The 18,928-nt window shown below is 55.0% G+C and overlaps 1 protein-coding gene across 1 annotated transcript in view; it reads left to right on the top strand.

Annotated features, from left to right (window-relative positions):
• Positions 1-18,928, top strand: part of BMP7 (bone morphogenetic protein 7) — an 87,874-nt gene that overhangs the window by 68,334 nt on the left and 612 nt on the right. Inside the window, exons 3-6 of the mRNA XM_075527734.1 lie at positions 1,388-1,536; positions 10,319-10,516; positions 16,941-17,017; positions 18,486-18,596. Coding sequence (XP_075383849.1) covers positions 1,388-1,536; positions 10,319-10,516; positions 16,941-17,017; positions 18,486-18,596 — 535 coding nt within the window. The remainder of the gene's footprint in view (positions 1-1,387; positions 1,537-10,318; positions 10,517-16,940; positions 17,018-18,485; positions 18,597-18,928) is intronic.

Here is an 18,928-nt window from a genome sequence, read left to right on the forward strand (position 1 = left end):
GGTTGTAAGAGCCCCCAATAAAATGATTTAGCTTAGAACGAAAGAAAGAAAGCTGATGTTTTTCCAAATATATCAGAGACTGAGGCCAGTCTGTGGCATTCGCTAAAACACTGCAGTATCTGGAGCTCCAATATTTTAACTGATTGAAGACTTTAAAATACTGAAACTTCTCACTCTTTAAAAGTACACGGGAGACTTTATGAAGACTTTGCATGCTAAAATTCTATGGGAGTTCATCCGTCTGTCCATCCATCCAACCACCAAGTCACTCATCTGTTCATCCAGCTCTCCTCCTGCCCCCTGTGGCCAATCGGAGTTTTACCCATCTGCCTACTGGAAAGGGTGGGGAGAAAAGGAGGAAATGGTCACCGTCAGTCACCTCCTACTGCTAGACGGAAGCTGACTGGTGTAGCACTGAAGAGCACCCACACTGGCGTTCAACTGCTTTTTTCCTGAGCCCAGGCTGGCCACCCGTGAGATGAACTTGGACAGGTCCTGGTTTTTCCATGTCGTCATGGAGATGTTGCTGTCCCTGCCTTTAAGGGTGGTGGGGATTAAATGAGATCGGGTAGGAAGCCTTTAAAACACTTACAAATGAAAGCAGATCAAAAAGGAACGCCTCACATGGAGACTACCTCATTAACTGAACTTTTGCTCCCTGAACCGAGCCCAGGGTGGTCGTTACATATTAAGAGTGAAGGGGTGGAGTCTAACCTGTCAATTGGGTCGCAGCTTGATGACCTCATTTGGAGGTACGACAGAGATAAATAGCTCACTGGAGGCCAGATACACTCACTCCCAGGAAGACATTCCTGCTGACAAGCCACACGGAGCTATGCTGATGGAGCCAGAGTCCTGGAGCTGGAGGAGCCACGTGGAGACCCACGCCAGCGCTGAAACTCTTGGATCTACTGGATCCACAAGACTTTCCACCCACTGGCCTGTGATCTTCCTGCATTCGGCGTCATTGCATGGCTGCGTGAGTCTGAAGAGGAATTTAGGGACTCATATCAACATGTGGGGTAATATCAAACTTATGGACTTGATCTGGACTGGGCTGGGATGTTTTCTCAATGTTTGTATCAAATGTCTTTGATATAAAGTTCTCTCTTACGAACATATGAGTGCCTTTTGTTTCAACCTGGATAAACACACCCAGCAGCCTGGAGGCTGCCATCCCTAGCAACTCTGGGGGGTGAGCTTGGCTCTCCTCAGCATCCTGCTCCCCAGTGCTTCTGCTTCCACCCCTCTCCCAAAGGCTCCTGTGTCTGGAGATGGGTCTAGTTATCCAAGTGTGGGGCCTCGATAGACCTCCTCAGGCCTCCCCACCGGCCCGAGCACCCCTGTCCCAGTGACTAACCCAGAGTCCTGTCTCTTCTCTTCCCAGGGAGTCCGACCTGTTCCTACTGGACAGCAGAACCCTCTGGGCCTCGGAGGAGGGCTGGCTGGTGTTCGACATCACGGCCACCAGCAACCACTGGGTGGTCAACCCCCGGCACAACCTGGGCCTGCAGCTCTCCGTGGAGACTCTGGACGGTAAGGCCCCTGGCCCCTGCCCCACCCTGCACTCAAAAGACCAGCCTGTTCACCTCAATCCTAAGCTGTCCCCTCTCCCGCCCCTTGCCTGACAACACCCAGGACCGGGTGAGGCAGTGTGCTTAAAGTGTGGCGTGCAGGACCTCTGCATTAGGACCTGAGCCTGAGCCCCAGGTGGCACCTGTACGCCGGGTATCTGAGACGCAGGGCCTTCTCATCTGCAACATGACTCTTCTGTGCTGTGCACCTTGCGAGGTTGAGCGGCATCCACCCCTTAGATGCCACATGCCTTGCCAAGTGCCCCCCTGGGGGACAGCATGGCCCCTGAGACTTGAGCCATGGCATCCGTTCTCCTCCAGGCCCTGAGCAGGACTCTGCTGAGTCTCAAATGCTGGGAGAATCAGGTCAGCCCCTCCCGCCGGGTTCGCACATTCTAGGAAATGACATCATCGGTCCCCTTTGAGAAGGGCAAGCACCTCCCCTCCACCAAGGGGAGGACCGGACGTGAGCCTGGCCACGTCCATTTCTCTTTGCTCCAAAGTGCATTTCTACTCCGTGTGGATGCTTTCTGGGTGTGTGACTTTGTCCATCATCCAATTGGAAGGAAAAATGTATTCATCTGTTTTGACGACATAACCCACACCATGACTCAATCAAAGTCAGCTAAGTGTGTAGCCGTGAATAACGCCCCTCCCACCACCTCTTCCCCAGCTGCAGAGCTCCACCAAAGAGGCCACTGTTAGTTTTTGTTTGTGTTTTACCAAAGCCAAACCCATTGCCATGAAGTCCTTTCCAGCTCATAGCGCCCCTACCGGACAGAGTGGGCCTGCCCCTGTTGGGTTTCCAAGACTGACTGTACAGGAGTAGAAAGCTTCATCGTTCTCCCGCCCAGGGGCTGGTGGTTTTGAACTGCTGAACTTGCAGTTAGCAGCCCAACTTGTAACTGTTGTAACTTTTGCAATCAAGCCAATTCCAAGCCCTGGTGACAACAGCAGGAAACCCCGCCGGATCCCATGCCCGTCCCCCATCATCATGGCCACTATGCCCATTCATCTTGAGGCGGCACCCCATCAAAGGGAAGCAATTACACATGGATTCTGCTTGCTTCCTTATTCCTGCCCATGCCAGCCCAGGATATATCGTGTCCCTCGCCTTTTCTTCAAAGGTCTGTGGAAGGTCCGAGCTTGAAAAGAGGACACCTTAGACCATCCAGGTAAGAGCCCAGGTGGCGTGGTGCTGATACGTTGGGCTGCTAACCGCAAGGTCAGCAGTTCCTAACTACCAGCCGCTTCTTGGCAGACAGATAGGGCTCTCTGCTCCGGTAAAGAATTACAGTCTCGGAAACCCCACAGGGCAGCTCCACATTGTCCTGTAGGGACGTATGTGCTGGAATCGACTCTATGGCAATGGGTTTTTTTCTGGAAAACCACCCAATACCCACAAGCTTCAGAAAACCACAATGACTTGCCTCAGGCAACATGCCTTCTGGGAAGGGACCTCGGAGTTGAGGGCCTCGCTCCCATCTCCTGTCTTCCTGACTGGTCTCTTTCCTTGTTCTACCATGCCTCTACCTTCCACTGCCATCCCATCGTGTTTCTCCTTTCCAGGCCCCTCCATCTGGACAGGCCCTGGAAGGGGCCAGAGTTTCCTATGACACTGTACTCAGAGAAAGCACGCTGTGGCCGGTACACCCAATTCAGTCTGCCGCTGGGTTTTGTGGCCTGTGAGGTCAAGATGGTTCTTCTCCTTTTTGTGTGTTATGTGGCTGGCAGGAATGCAAAGACGAATAGCATGTCATGACCCCTGCCGTTCCCACTCGGTGTCTATCAATAAAGTTTTATTGGAACACGGCCCCTCACACCTATTTTCTGAAGGACCTTTCTCCCCTGCCCCCTGCTGGAAAAAGCCTGTAGGCTCACTCTGCCCACCCCACCCCCGCATGCTGCCCGGTCCCTCTCATGGAAGAAGCGCTGAGCCGGGGCAGGGAGCACTCTGCTTGTGGCTGTTGGGAATCTGCGAGGGGCCCCACTGGCCCTGCTGGTGGCCTGTCGGGCTGCTGAACACAGGGTCAGCACTTTAGACCCCTTTCTGCCCCCAGGAAGAGGCAGAGTCTCGGGAACCCCCAGGAGCAATGCACTCTGTCCTCTGGACTAGATGACAGCCCGAGGGGGGTTGATGTGTGTGAGGACCTCCTGACAGAGAACGAGGCACAGGGACGTCCCGGGTGGATTTGGGTGGCAGAGACACACCTGACTGTGCTGAGCATGGGCGCCCCGCTGCCCTATGGCTGTTTCCCCACCTGGGAGGGGGAGTCCTAGACTCCCCAGCTCTCCTCAGTCCCTGCCTTCTGCTTTTTGATTCGGCCTGCTCAGCTGGCTTGGGGGTAGGAGGGTGGGGGGAAGGTTTATGTTTTCCTCTTCCTAAGTAACACCCATGTGACTTAGGTCCTGAGTTGGTACTGGAGCTGCCAGCATCTGTATCCCACAAACAGAGCCGGTTCTTCCCCCTCTTTGCCCCCAGCTGCTGCTCCCTCCTCCTCTGTGGGGGAAACTTGGCATCTCCCAAGGCCACACTGCCCACCCACCTTCGAACCCCAATTCTGCTGCTTACAGCCCATGACCCTGGTGAGTCACCGAAAGTCCCTCACCTGGACAATGGGGTTAATAGCTGCCTCCTCCGCCTCCAGACTTGTGGCTAGGGATTAGGTGAGCTCATGCAGGTGAGAGCTTAATTGCTCCCCGGGTGGCAGGTACTAAGCTGCAGTGCTGTCTGCCATTGTCTGGTAATCCCCACCCTCACCCAGTGAGGCCTATACTATCATACCATGCCAGCGCCCCATGGTGCGCTGTGGAAACAGGCTCCTGGGCTCCCTGTGCTACAGCACACCTGGGGGCTCCCCTCCACCCAAGGGCCACAAGGTACAGCCTAGACTGAGTGCCTTGTCCCTCCCATCAGAGGCCTTTACTGAGACTCTGAGACCAGATGGGTGCTTGGTGTGGTGACCAGGGGCCAGGCAGGACTATCCTGCCAAGGAAGGAGTGAGGTGACCAGGCTCTGGACATGAGGATTTGGGATCAGCTGGGTTGAGATGAGAGGCAAGCAGGCTGGCATTTCGGAGGCCCCAGCCTTAAACCTGATCGATTTCTTCAAATCTGAGCTGTGAATTGCTTAAGACACCCCGACATGAGCATCCTCCAAGAACCTTCTTCTCCAGTGGGGTCACCCTCACAAAGTGGAGGGCCCAGGGCTTAAATTGGAGGCACAGCTCAATCTATAACGAAGGCGGCTGAGGGGCTGGAGGGCCTGAGTCCACTACATGTGATGCTCCTCATGGCCCCAGGGCCACTGGTCACAGGGGTGTGGTCACTCAGAGCAGATGTGGCTCCTTGTGGTCGCTCCACATCCTGTTTGTGCCGGAAGTGCAGCTGGGAGAACAGTGAGGAGACCTTGACCACCCAGAAGCTGGGGTCACAACTTCTGGGGCTGAAGGAGCACGGGCGGCAGCCTGGCAGATGTCCCCAGTGCTAGACCATCTCACTTGACACCTGGGCCTTGGTGAATCCAGAGAACTGGCTGAAATGAAGGTGTTTCCCGCAATTAACAAAGACTGCTTGAAGGCCAGACGCCTTTGAGGGGGCAGCCTATGGCCCCAGGCCTGTAAAACAAAGCCACCAGACAAGGATGCCAGCTGTTCTAGGCTGGGGGGAGGGTCACGTCCCCTCCTTCCCTCAGAAGCCTCATTCAGGTGGCCAGGGGCTGCCCTGTTGTGCCATTCTGGATGTGCCATTCTGCCAGTGTTAGTCTGGGTTAACTAGAGAAACAAATCCAGAGACACTCATGTGTATAAGAAAGAGTTTTCTATCAAAGAGTAATTATATATTAAGAAAACATCCCAGCCCAGATCGTCCATAAGTCCGATATTACCCCATATGTCCAATGCCAGTCTGTAAATTCCTCTTCCGACTCACTCAACACATGCAATGATGCCAAATGCAGGAAGGTCACGGGCCAGTGGGTGGAAAGTCTTGTGGATCCAGTGGCCGTGGAAGCATCTCAGCACTGGCGTGGGTCTCCATGTGACTCCTCCAGTTTCAGGGCTCTGACTCCATCAGGGTAGCTCCATGTGGCTTGTCAACAGGAACACCCCGCAGGGAGAGTGTGTCTGGCCACCAGTGAGCTATTTATCTTTGTAGTGCCTCCAAATGAGGTCATCAAACTGACCTGATTGACAGGCTAGACGCCACCCCTTTGCAAGCTGACAGATTATGTAACGGCCACACTGCCTCAGCTTCCTGGTCTTAGAGAGGGCAGAGATGGGCTCTGACTGGCCCCTGCCCTCCACTCGCCTTCCCACAGCCCTGCTTCTGCACCACCTTGCCCTCCTGCCCACTCTGGGAAAGCATGAGAACTTGGCGCCCCTCGAGGCCCTGCAGCTCCCCTCACCCACCACTGAGCTCTCCTTCCTGGATTCTCCAGGACTCGGAGGCTGGAGCAGTGACTGCTCACACTTGACTCTGCTGCACCAGGCTGTGGGCTCCGTGTCTGCCCTCCTGGGATGGCACCTGTCACCCCATTTTCCTCCTCTCTGAAACCGGGACCAGGCCTCCTTCCAGAAAGGCGCTGGTGAAGGGCGGTGCCAAGTGCAAAGTCCTCATCCATAGCAGCTTCCGTTGTTGTTGAGAACCAGTACAGGTGGAACCAACTCTGTCCGTTAGAAACACTTCCACTGGCCAGCGATGGAAAAGAAGGTCGTCTCACGAGGTGGGTGAGTTATGGGGAGCTCGGCTGCTAACCAGAAGGTCAGAGGTTTGACCCACAAGCCACTCCATGGGAGAAAAGTATGGCAGCCAGCTTCCTTCACATCAGTCTCGGGAGCTCTCCCGGTCATCCCCTGGGGATCAAAACCCAAACCAGACTCACTGCCCTCAGGTCAATTCTGATGCTACCCCAGAAGACAAGGAAAATCTTTACGGCAGTAGACAGCCTCGTCTTTCTCCTGAGGAGCGGCTGGTAGGCTCGAACTGCTGACCTTATGGTTATCAGCCTAATGGGCAATCCATTATGCCACCAGGTCTCTTTCCTTGGGGGACATCAGGGATGTTCCTAACAAGTCTGAAAGTAAGGGGGTGGTCTGCTGCTGTTGAGTTAACGCTTCTCTCGGCAGGCCTGTTGGACCGGAACCAGTAAGCCTTCTCTGTTCAGTCCCAGATAGTACACACTTTAGGCTGCATGAGTCACATGGTGTCAGCCATGCCACCAGTGTTACTGTTGATGCCATGAAGATAGCCGTAGACAGTACATAAACAACGGTGTGTGGCTGTATTCCAATAAAACTTTATGGACAAAACCAGGCTGCAGTGCCCTGGTTAGATTACCAACAACAGGCATGGCGTGTTCCCTTTGGCCCTGCCATCTTGAGTCTGCCTTGGCTTCCCTGATGGTTACTGATGAGATGGGTGCCCTCCAGGGAGCTGTGGTGATGTCTAGAGACCGTTTTGGGGATCACATCCTGGAAGATGAGGGTGAGGGGCGACAGGGTGCTACTGGCATGTAGTGGGCTGAGGCCAGGGAGGCTTCTACACACCCTACAGCACACGGGAGCCCCCAACCCATCAGAATCCATCCCAAAGTCCATGTGACCAGCTGTATCTCAGACCAGGTGGAGAACACAGTCTGGTGTGGTGAATGGACACTGGCCCTCCCTGGTAGAAGAGCTTGCTGAAGGAGGGGAAATTAGGATAGTGTGAAGCTCTGGAGTTGCCAGCTTCCCTCCGTAGGGTGTCCAGAGGGAGCCTCTCCCCAAGTCACCCTGCTCACACTCTGCCTGCAGCACTACCCTGCGAAGCTGAACACGGTTCCCTACTTCCTGCTGGTGACTCCGAATCCTGTTGCCAGGAACATTTGTGCACAGGTTTTTGTGGAATTTGTGTTGCCGGTTTTCATTGGTCATCTTTCTGGAATCACTTTTGACAAATTTCCAGGGTTTTCCCTGACCTCTTTTTTGATTCAGCATAGAGTTGAAAACTGCAGTCGTTCCTCAAGCTCCGCAGCAGAAGGACTGCTTCCTTCTTGTTCTCTGAGGCAGACCTGATTGCTTTCCAGCCGGGCATGAGAAGTCAAGCCTGGTCTGCCAGTCTCCACTCTGCCTCCTATGTGAAAATCTGCTCCTCCTCTGGTCGCTGGATGGGTGATGGTTTATGGGGCTCCCTCGACCCCCCAGGAGACCTGTCCAGCGAGGCAGGAAGTGGCTTCTGGATGCATGCCTCTTCCATTCATGGGCCGACTTTGGTCATTTGCTCATAGTCATGGTGGCCCCGTGTGACAGAGGAGAGTGATCGCCAAGGGTTTCCTGCGCTGTCAATCTTAAGGAGCGGGTCACCAAGTCTTTCTCTTGGAGAGCCGCTGGGTGGGTTTGAACCACCAACCTCATTGTTAGCAGCTGGAACGTACCTGTTGCACCAGCAGGGCTCCTCAGTTGCCACACATTAGACTCCATAAGTCCCCGAGAGGCGCACATGGTTAAGGTCTTGACTACTCACTGAAAGACTGTATGCAAATCCACCCAGAGGTGCCTCAGAAGAAAGGGCTGGTGACCTGCTGTTAATGGGTTCCAAATTATCTGCCCTGGAGTCATAGCGCTCCTTGTGGGCTTCCGAGACTGTGACTGTTGATGGGAGGAGAAAGCCTGGTCTTTCTCCCTCGGAGCTGCTGGTGGTTTCAAACTGCTGACCATGGGATCACCGCCCGATGTGTAACCACTGCACCACCAGGGCTGTGATCGGTTGGATACCTGGAAATGCTGTAGAACAGGGCTGCTCTGCCCCCGCTGGCTTTCCCTGAGATGACTAGACGCCAGCTGGTTGGGTCGGGCTGGTTGAACCCCTGTGTAGAGACTGGAGGGGTGTCGGCTGAAGGCACAGCCGCCAAGACAAAAATGCAGTTCGTTGCCAAGAACAGGCGGATGTGCGACTCAGCAAGGCTTCGTGCCCACAGGTGAGGGCGTTAAGGCTCCTACAGGCAGGCTCACCTCTCTCGGGCCACACAGGCTGGTCAGTGGCACAAGATTGGACTGGTGTCCTGGCTCTGCCTGTCCTGACAGTCTGAGATCCCAGGCGTGGGTCAGCAGGCCTGGAGCAGCATTGGGTTTCCAGTGTTTTTACTTTGCTCTAAAAGCCTGGTGGTGAGAGGAAGGGAGGGGAGCACCGTTCCTATTGGATCGGACTCGATGGTCCTTTTATAGAATTGTTTTGTTTGTACCTGGGCGAGCTTGGGAGTCTGATCAGAAAGGCAGGCAAAGCCAGGAACCACCAAGTGTAGGGCAAGGGTGGACCCCCGGTGCTGGTCTGTCCTGGCCGACGAGTTGGCTGCATTTCCAGGGCCTGGGAACCCCAGAGGACGGTCCTTCCAGACTGGAATGGATTGACCCAGGGTCTCCAGCAGCCCCCACTGCTCCACAGCATGAGTCCGAGACTGTCTCGCCATCAGCCTGATCCCCATGCAAGTTCTGCTCTGTTCTGGGGCGTCCTTGATGGTCCCTGGGCCTGTGGTCCCGGGGAAACAGCCCTGCCTGCCTTTTCATCAGAATGCATGGGAGCTGAAGGCGTCAGTGTCACCACTGCCCATGCACGGGTTGTTCTCAGCCCTGCCTCACTCAACCCATCAGCAGAGCCCGGCAGAAGGACCCCTCCCTCAACCTGCACCCTCATGTCCAGGACCCTTGACTCGCTCACATCTTCCTTCCCAAGCTTCTTCGATCCCTCCTTGCTGGGGGGCTGCTACACAGACTCCCAGCGTCCCTCAGGCTTTCTCCTCGGGAAGGGTGGAAGCCTGGGCTGTCAGCAGACAAGGGCCCGACTGCACAAACGGCCAGATAGCTTGCCCAGGCCCAGCCCTAACCCACACTGGCCCAGGGAGTGCACCCAAGCTCACCCTCATCTGTACCAGGGCTCTATCTGACCCAGGGCTCTATCTGACCCATCCTATCCTCCGTCGCATCACACCTGACAGCTTCCCTTAGGTGTCAACTCGGGCGTTCAAAGGACATGGGAAGAAAACGTTCACTGGGAAATGGATTTAAAGAGTGGAATTGTCGCCACAAAGTTGGGGAAGCTTCTCCCAAACCGAACAAGCTTGGTTCTCTGCCCGCCCACTTCTCTCACCCCAACCCACTGCCTGCAAGGTGATTCTGCCTTTACAGGGTTCAAGGCTGTAGATCTGAGCAGAGAGCCTGTCTACCTCTTCTCTCTTCCTTCTCTGCCTCCAGCAGACTGGCCTCTGCTCAGACTCCCGAGGGTTTCCACCTCATTTGGAGTGAAGGCCGAGCTGGTACCTGCGGGGCTCCCTCTTATGTATCTACATCACTGCTCAGAAGCCCTTCTCTGGGGCGTGGTGCCCATCCGGAGGGCTCTTGGCCACTGTCCACTGTCCTTGGCCCAAAGAAGACTTTTGCATGCCCAGCCTTGTTGAAATGAGGTGGGTCGGGCAGGCTGCTGTGGCCAATGACCTGTGTGCACATTCCGTGAACCACTGTCCTGTGGCCTCCTTCCCTCCCCGCTTCATTGTCACTACCAGATGGCAGGGGGGCCTGTGCTCCCACCGCCCCCTACGCTGTGCGGGCCAGGCCTTTCTGTGTTCCTTTCCCGGCGAGCTCTGAGCTGCTTGCTCAGCGCCGGCCACAGTCAGTGCACAGCAAACCCATGCAGGTGCCTGGCCCAGGCTGCATGATGGGACAGACCGACCTGGCCCTCCTCACCTTGCCCCTGCTCTGTCTGGTTCTGTCTAGGGCAGAGCATCAACCCCAAGGTGGCGGGTCTGATCGGGCGGCACGGGCCCCAGAACAAGCAGCCCTTCATGGTGGCCTTCTTCAAGGCCACGGAGGTCCACCTGCGCAGCATCCGCTCTGCGGGGGGCAAGCAGCGCAGCCAGAACCGGTCCAAGACACCCAAGAACCAGGAGGCCCTGCGCATGGCCAACGTGGCAGGTACGCCCGGGTGGGAGGCCAGTGGTATGGGGCGGGGGGGATCCCAGGTGGGATCCTGGAATCCACTCCTATATTCTCCAGTGGGAGAGAAACTGGCAAATCCTTCTCCCCCATGGGGCCACTATCTTCCTCGTGTGACCAAAGAGCGGTTGCCACTGGGCCGAGCCTGACTCCTGGCCCCAGAGGGCTTTCATGAGACAGTGTCCTAGAAACTGATGAAGCCAGGCCTGTCTGTCAAGGCACCAAGTGCCGACTGCACACATGGCCAGGGCGCTCACCCAGGCCCAGCCCTGCTCCACACCAGCCCAGGGCGCTTGCCCAGGCTCACCAGGTTGTTTGGTGCCATTGAGTTGGATCTGACCCACAGTGACCATGCACCACAGAACCAGACACTGCCTGGTCCAGTGCCTGAGCCCGTTGTTACAGCCATGGTGCCAATCCATCTTGCCGAGGGCCCTCCTCCTTTTTTGCCTCCCCATCTGCTTTACCAAACATCGTGTCCTTCTCCAGGGACTAGGCACTCCAGAGAACATGTCCAAAGGATGGAAGACAAAATCTTGCCAACCTTGCCTCTAAGGAGGACTCAGGCCTCACTTCTTCCAATACAGTTTGGTTTATCCTTTTAGCAGTCCATGAACTTTGCGTTTTCTTCTCCAGCACAATTCAATGCATCTTCTAGGCTCTTCCGTATTCCGTGCCCAACTTTGCCAGGCGTACGATGCAATAAAGTATGCCCTGGCTTGGGTCAGGCGCCCCTTAGCCCCCAAAGTAACGTCCGTGCTCTTCAACCCTCTAAAGGGGTCCTCGTGCAGCAGATTTACTAATGCAGTACATCCTTGGATCTCGAGTGCTGCTTCCATGAGCAATCATGGTAGATGCAAGTAAAACAAAATCCTGGACCACTTCAACTTGCCTCCATTTATCATGCTGTGAAGTATTGGTTCAGGTGTGAGATTTGGATCTTCTTCACACTGAGGTGTGATGCACACTGAAGGCTGCGATCTTTGATCCTCATCAGCCAGGGCTTCAGACCGCCTCACTTTCAGGACACAAGGTGATGTCATCTGCGTATCACAAGTTGTTAATGAACCTTCCTCCAATCCCGAGGCCACATTCTTCTTTGTACAGTCCAGCTTCGTGCGTTTCACCCGAGAAGCGCAAGTAGTAACGGACAAGACAGTGTCTACACATTGATGCAGAAAACGGTGAAGATCTAGGGGGAGTTGTCACGCCAACTTCCATAAACCGAAAGAAACCAAACCCACTGCCGCCGAGTCAACGCTGACTCCTCGCGCTCCTCTGGCACAAGGCAGAATTGCCCTGTGTGTTTCCGGGGTTGTAGATCTCTCGCTCTCTCTCCCCAGTTTCAACAGTTTTATTGCCATGTCAGCCACAATCATACAATGCAATCGTTCGATCGGATCGAGAAGAGCTGTACAATCAGCCCCACAATCCATTGCAGGGCACGTTCTCCCTTCTGGTTGTAAATCTCTAAGGGAGCAGAAAGCCTCGTCTTCTTCCCTATGGGGTGGCTGGTGGGTTGGTGCTGCCAGCCTTGTAGTTAGTAGCCAACATGTAACCCACTGTGTCAAATGGCGGGGACCGGAGCCTGGACGGTGGCTTTCCCCCTTTGATGAGCGTTTTGCGGTGTTTGGGGCAGAGGCTGACGTGCAGTTTGGTGTCTCAAGAAACCGGGTCTGTCCAGCAGCACTGACTTCATTCTTTACAATATGTGGCCCTTCTGATGATTCCCACCCTGTTTGCTCCTGTCCGTTCGCTTGCTCTCCTATAAGGAGCCTGGGTGGCATCGTGGGGACAGCTTGGACTGCTAATCCACGGTTCAGCAGTTCAAAACCACCAGCCACTGCATGTGAGAGATGAGGCTTTCTACTCCCTCCAGACTGACGACCTCAGAAGTCTCCAGGGGGCTGCCCTGTCTAAGAGGGTCGCTGGAAACCAGAACGAACCTGGTGGCAAGGGACTTGGAGCCTTGGGAGGTGATTTTTAAAGGAGCACGGTTCTCCTGGCGATGGTCTAGCTTTTGTGAGTTCATCTGGCAGTTTTGATTCATAGTTTAAAGAGTAACTCTCGGAACTCTGATCTCAACCGGTCTGATGAGTCTGGGCTTTTTGTTGTGTTTCTTTAAGGAACAGGAGGTTCTGGTCCACGTTGTTTCCTCCCAGTCTGTCAAGGTCTCCCTATTGTGGCGCTGAGGAGAATCGCCGCTAGTGGTAGTTGGGCTCCAAGTAGTTCTTCTAGTCTGTGGTTCCTGAGCTCAGAGGCGGGTGGAAAGGTGGTCGGAGGGGGGCGGACGACTGGGGCTTAAGTAGTTTGCCCAAGAGCAAACAGCAAGACAGTGGCTGCTCTGGGATTTGAACCAGAAGAATCTAGGTTGGCATCCATGTTTGGCTTTGCTGGGTGGTGTCTCCCTGCACTAGAGTTTTTGACATTTCTCCAAGAGTTGGCTGAGCTCCTACGTGGACTGCCAGCTTTGTGTCTCCCACCCCTGACTGCTGGCTTTGTGCCAGGCGTTGCATTGGGGCTGTGGATGGGACTTGGGTCCTCTCCCTGAAGCTGACTGAGAGGCAGATGTTGACAGCATCCTGCTGCCTGAGCTCCTGGGATCTGAAGACAGTACCTTACAGTCCTGGGGTTTGGGGGCTGGGCTGACTTAGAAGAGCTCCCAGTTCTGGGAACATCTGTGTTGGTAGGTTATATCTGTGTGTGTAATGATACAGGTGTTTGCATCACTGTGAGGTGTGTGTGTGTGTGTGCGTGTGTGTGTGTGTGTGCGTGTGTGTGTGTGTGTGTGTGTGTGTAAGGACCCTCCTAGGCGCTCGCCCAGGTGGAACGACACACCAGGTGTCCTTCTGGGCCACACACGCTGAGCTTCTGGCAGCAGCGCTCAGAGGCCACATGCTCGGGCCTGCCTCCTGCAGGCTCCCGGCCCCCGGGGGCCTTCATGCTCTTCAGATGATATGGTTTTGAGTTGAGAAACGATGGGTCCCTCGCCTCCCTTCACTTCCTCCTCCCCGCCCACGTTTGGACCCAACTCCTTGCTAATTATCCATCGTCACCAGCTTTTCGGGAAGGGGGGGTGTTTGATCTAAGCACCAGCTGTAACTTGTTAGCTGCTGCCGGCGGCTCGGCGGGGAGGCCGAGGAGGTGGAAGGAGCTGCCTCTGGGCCTCCCTTCTGCTGCTGGGCCCTCTGCCTCCAGGGCCCCAAGGTGTCTCCCCTTCCCCTCCTTCGTGCTCATCAGAAGAGGTCATTGCCAGCCAGGGTGCAGCACAGCACCAAGGAAACACACACAATTCCTCTAGTTCTTTAATGCTCCCCCCCCCCCCACTATCACAACCCCAGTTCTACCTTACAAATCTGGCTAGACCGGAGAGTGTACACTGGTACTGATAAGAGCTCTTGACACACAGAATCCAGGACAAGCAAACCCTTCAGGAATGGTAATGGGAGTAGCAATACCATGAGAGTAAGGGGAAGACGCAGGGAGAAAGGGAAACAGGGGTCCAGCTACAACGATTGACATATAACTTCTTTTGAAGCTCCCTGGCCGCGAGTCGCTGCCTGTGAGGAAGACGCCCCTGGCTGCTTGCTGGGTGCTGCAGCTCCTAGAAGCGTCCTCTGAGGACCGCGTCATGCCAGTGTTTCTACCCATGCTTGAATGTTACCTCCACTTTTGATCTGTTCACGCATGCTACCGAAACAATTCAATCTATCCCCAAAGCATTCCAAAGAAGTTAGCAAAGCTCCTACCACCCAGGCTTTTAAAACTTAGAATAGTGAAACATTTGAAAGAAACCTGAGAGCATCCCAAATAATCCTCATCCTCATTTAAACAACCAAACCATCACCCATATTTTGGACAAGAATTGGACTTTTTCTGTGTTTGAAAAAGTTTCAGTTTAAGAAACAGAATTAAAGCTGTAGAACAGCTATCTCGGGGACAATGATTGGTTTCTCCTTGTGCAGAGCAAAAGAGCCAGGAGACCAAGATAAATCCAGTCCACAGAGTAGTTGACTCAAACTAAGACCTCCTCTACCCTGAGACCAGAAGAACCTAGCCTCCAGAGGACCTGTCCCTGGGGCTGTCCTCCTCTCTTGCTCAGCCACCAGCTAACAGGAGGGAGGAGGCATCACGACCACCCCTCGCTGCTGCCTCCAGCCATTGGCCCTCTTGTCCTCACTAACCACTCCCTCCTCAGCCTTGACCCCACCCCACCTCTCCATGACCTGACCGCCATCCTTCTTATTTCTGGAGGATGTTCACCCTTGTCCTGTCACGTGTGACTCATGATTCTGGGTGACTCCAGCAGTCATGAGGGACAACCTCCCATCATCCTGGCGTCTCCACCCCCCAGCGTCCCCGTCCTGGACCCCTTATCCTCTGGCTCACCCTCCAGTGTCCACACGAACTCCCAGTCCCCGGCACAGCCTTGCTGCGAGGGGTGGTTACTCATCGCCATCAACTGGGCCCCAGCTCACGAGCCAGGAACAATGTACAGCCCTGTCCATCCCTGCCCAACAGCCTGCAACGTGGCCGGGCCCCGTGCCGTCCTCCTGCCTATGCACAGAGAAGACCACCTGTGTGGTGTAAGGCAGGTACTCGCCCCACAGGTAGCCCACCTGTCTTGTCCTCTGCCTTTGTGTTTCCCATCACACTTCTCTTGACAATGGAGGTGGGGGGTGCCTTGTATCACGTGCTTATTCTCTGATAGTCTGGCCGTCTGGAGACTGTAGCCCCATAGCCACAGGGGATGCCCTCAGGTCCCATCTGTATCTCTGATGCCTAGGAGAGTGCTGTCACTCAGTGAAAACACAGCTGAATGAATGATGGGGGGCGTGGGGGATCCCAATGTAGAAGCTCCCAGGTACACAGTGGCAGAAATGTGGCTGTGCCACTCAACGAGACCACTTCACCTTGGGATCTGAGTGTCTGTGTGGTGCTGGGATTCCTCATATAAACACAGGCACTTCTGTTACAATCGAGTCAATGTAACCAACTTCTCCATGGGTTTGTATTTTTAAAAAAAATTTGTAACTCTGCCATTGAGTCGATTCTGACTTAACAACCCTACAGGTAGGTCAGTTTCCCAGGCTGTAACCAATTATGGGAGCAGAGCGCCTCATCTTCCGGAGCTGCTGGGGGGTTCGAACTTCTGACCTTGCAGTGAGCAGTCTCTCCCTGTGATCCACTCCACTTGTGGAGACTCCGTGGGTGTCAGCGTTGTGGATCCGAGAGGAACTGCCCTTGACAGGGTTCTGAATGGCCGTTTCTCAGCAGATCACTCTGTATTTTTCCCCAGGGAACCGCTAGGTGGACTCGAACCAACCACCCTTCCTTTAGTAGCTCAGCACGCTAACCCCCTGGGGGCTGAACCACAAGCACAGAGCACTGGGTAAAATGGAGTGTTCTGAAAAACTAATGGAGATACATGCAGCAGGCGATGGAACCCCCCCCAAGCCTTCTTTATTCCAGACCTGAATCTTTTTAGAAAAACTCTCCAAAAGCATTCTGGGATTCCACGCTGCCCTCACCCCCTCTTCTCCTGCCCAGCCTTTTTCTTCCTCCCTCCCACCCGGGCTGCCCGTCAGTCTGCCCCCCTCCTCCCCAACACCACCCCCAGCTGTGGGTGAGCACCTTCCTGGCACAGGAGGAGGTGGATGGAGACAAATCCCCTAGTGGATGGGTCAGCGGTCCAGGACACACACCATGAGAAAGCCGGAGGGAGGTGGGGCGGAGAGACGGGTTTCAGTTAATGGAAGGAGCCCCTGCAGCTGCAGGGTGGAGAGGGGGCTGTGCAGGGACAAAGGTCACGAATGAGTGTGTTTGTGAGGAGGGTGGATTTCTGTACTGTTTACAAACACTGCGTTCCTATCCCAAACGCCTACCGACCACGCAAGCCTCCAGGAAACCCCCAGGCCTCCCTCTCCTTTCTCCACAAACAAGCAGCTGCCGGGTGGGTTTCTGGAAGGTCAGTGGGATTTGACCTTCTGACCTCTCATTTCCTCTTCCCTGTGATAGTGATGGGGGCCACTCACGCCCCAGTCCTTGCTTGGTGATCTTCTCTAGAGGAGTGGGCATCCTGGGGTGGGCCCCTAGAGAAGCTGGTTCAGATGGCACCAAGCTGGGATGCCCCTGGTGCTTTGGTGGCCTTATGGAGCCCAGGACAGAAACTACATTTTAAGAAGTCAGTGTTTGTAGAAGGATCCAAAAAGTTCTCTGGAAGAGGGACGGGGTCCTTGGGGTTAGAAACTAGCCAGTGGGGAAAGCGGGGTAGCAGACTCTCCAGGTCTTCACACCGTCTTCTGCACACCCTCCCCCATGGCCTTGGACAAGAGTGTCCTAAGTGTGTGTCGATTTCTCCTTTTCCCCCTTGTTCTGCTGCTCGGCCCTCTGTCCCCCACAGAAAACAGCAGCACTGACCAGAGGCAGGCCTGTAAGAAACACGAGCTCTACGTCAGCTTCCGAGACCTGGGCTGGCAGGTAAGGGTGGCGGACGCGTCCCAGGATGAGAAGCCCTGGGGTGGGTGGGCCTTGTGTGTCTCCCATTGGTGTCATCTAGGACTGCACTACTCACCGGCCTGCGGCTGGAGTGGCAATGAAAGGGCACATGGGTTAAGGATCCGGGAGTGTCTGATACCTGTCAGCTGTGGCTTCCGTACCAATGGGTCTCGGTGGGGTAGGGTGCAAGGGTGTCTTACAAAACCCAAAGGTAGAAATGTGGCTGCAATTAAAACTAGAACAGGAACCTAACACCTCCAGACCCTGAACCCCCTCGTCCCCTTCCTGTGGACAGGCTGCCTGCCTGGCCTGGGCAGTGGGCAGGGCAGGTGGGTCCACTTGACCGAGCCGGTTCTAGCTACAATCCAGCATGCTGTTCTGTCTGCCCCACCTCCCCTTTCCATGACCCACACTCTCAGGGAAGTTGCTGATTGGTCTGGTTTGAGCACAATCAGTACATTCGGGGGGAGGGGGGTAGTGCTATGTGGGAGGGCCCTGGCTGCACCCTCCAGAACCATTGAAGTGGAGTGGCGTGAAGGGCAAAGGAGAGTCCCTGGTGAAGGAGGGAGGGTCGTACAACCCAGCCAGGCTCCTTGCTGAGCTCTGATGTGACACCGAGGCAGCGCTGGCTTGGACAGCTGCTCCCTCTGAGGCCCGCTCTGGGAGACCAGCATTGAGCATCCCAATATCTCTTCCTTTGCTGTCCTCTCCACAGGGAGTGTGTCGTTCAGTGGGAGAGACTAGACTCTCCCTATGGACTGGGCCCAAATGTATGTTTAGGGGACTTCCACAGAAGTCCCCACTCCCTCCACTCTACTCCCCACACCGCACCGCCCCCCGGTCCTTCTGTGACACTGTCCTCAGGACATCACCTGCTCCCAGCAAAGCCAGACCACCCTAGAACAGAACCAGGATCCCAAACTCCAGAGCCTCTGTCAGAAAAGTTCAGGGACAGTGTGGTCAATAAGGCTGGACGTGGACTGTGTCCATGCAAAGCAGACCCAAAGGCCAATGTGTCCTTTCCTGAAGAGCATGGACAGGACAGGCCCTATACTGGGCAGGTTACACACATTATCACGCAGTTCTCTGCGAACCACGATGGGTGCTCAGTGCATGTGCAAGAATGCACACTGAGATGCATGTTGCTTGTATGAGCCAGGCCTGGTCACTGTGACACCAAAGCCCACTTCCCTGGACCACCCTCCACCCCAGGAGATAATATTTGGGCTTGCCCATTCATTCTGGGCTTGTTTTACATCCTGCTGGAGCCAAGAAGGGCTGCCATCCCCGTGTCCTGGTTCTGCCGCTCAGGAGGGTGTGCAAGGGTATGGCCCCGGACAGGAACCCAACTCCAAGTCTCGACTCCTTGTGGCGAGGTCTTGGATAGTGCATGCAAGTCCCATAAAACTCCAGGACAGGGGTCCAGCCCTACCCCTGATGCTCTTTGCAGGACTGGATCATCGCCCCTGAAGGCTACGCTGCCTACTACTGCGAGGGGGAGTGTGCCTTCCCACTAAACTCCTACATGAACGCCACCAACCATGCCATTGTGCAGACGCTGGTAGGTACCGCCTGTGCACCACTGCTGGGGTCCATGGAGTAGTGGTTCTCAACCTGGGGTCGAATGACCCTTTCACAGAGGTCGCCCGATCATAACAGTAGCAAAATGATAGTGATGAAGTAGCAACGAAAATAATGTTATGGTTGGGGTCACCACAACATGAGGAACTGTGTGAAAGGGTTGCGCTATTAGGAAGGCTGAGAACCACTACCTTAGAGCATGACCCCTGGGAGCCCAGGGCAGGTTCCCTTCCATGGGCTCATCCCTCCGTGGAAAGTGGTCAAAAGGATGTTGACTGCTCCTGGGAGCTGCTGTTGAGTTGGCGCCAACTG

Source organism: Tenrec ecaudatus, chromosome 12 (assembly GCF_050624435.1).
Source record: "Tenrec ecaudatus isolate mTenEca1 chromosome 12, mTenEca1.hap1, whole genome shotgun sequence".
Taxonomy (NCBI): Eukaryota; Metazoa; Chordata; class Mammalia; order Afrosoricida; family Tenrecidae; genus Tenrec; species Tenrec ecaudatus.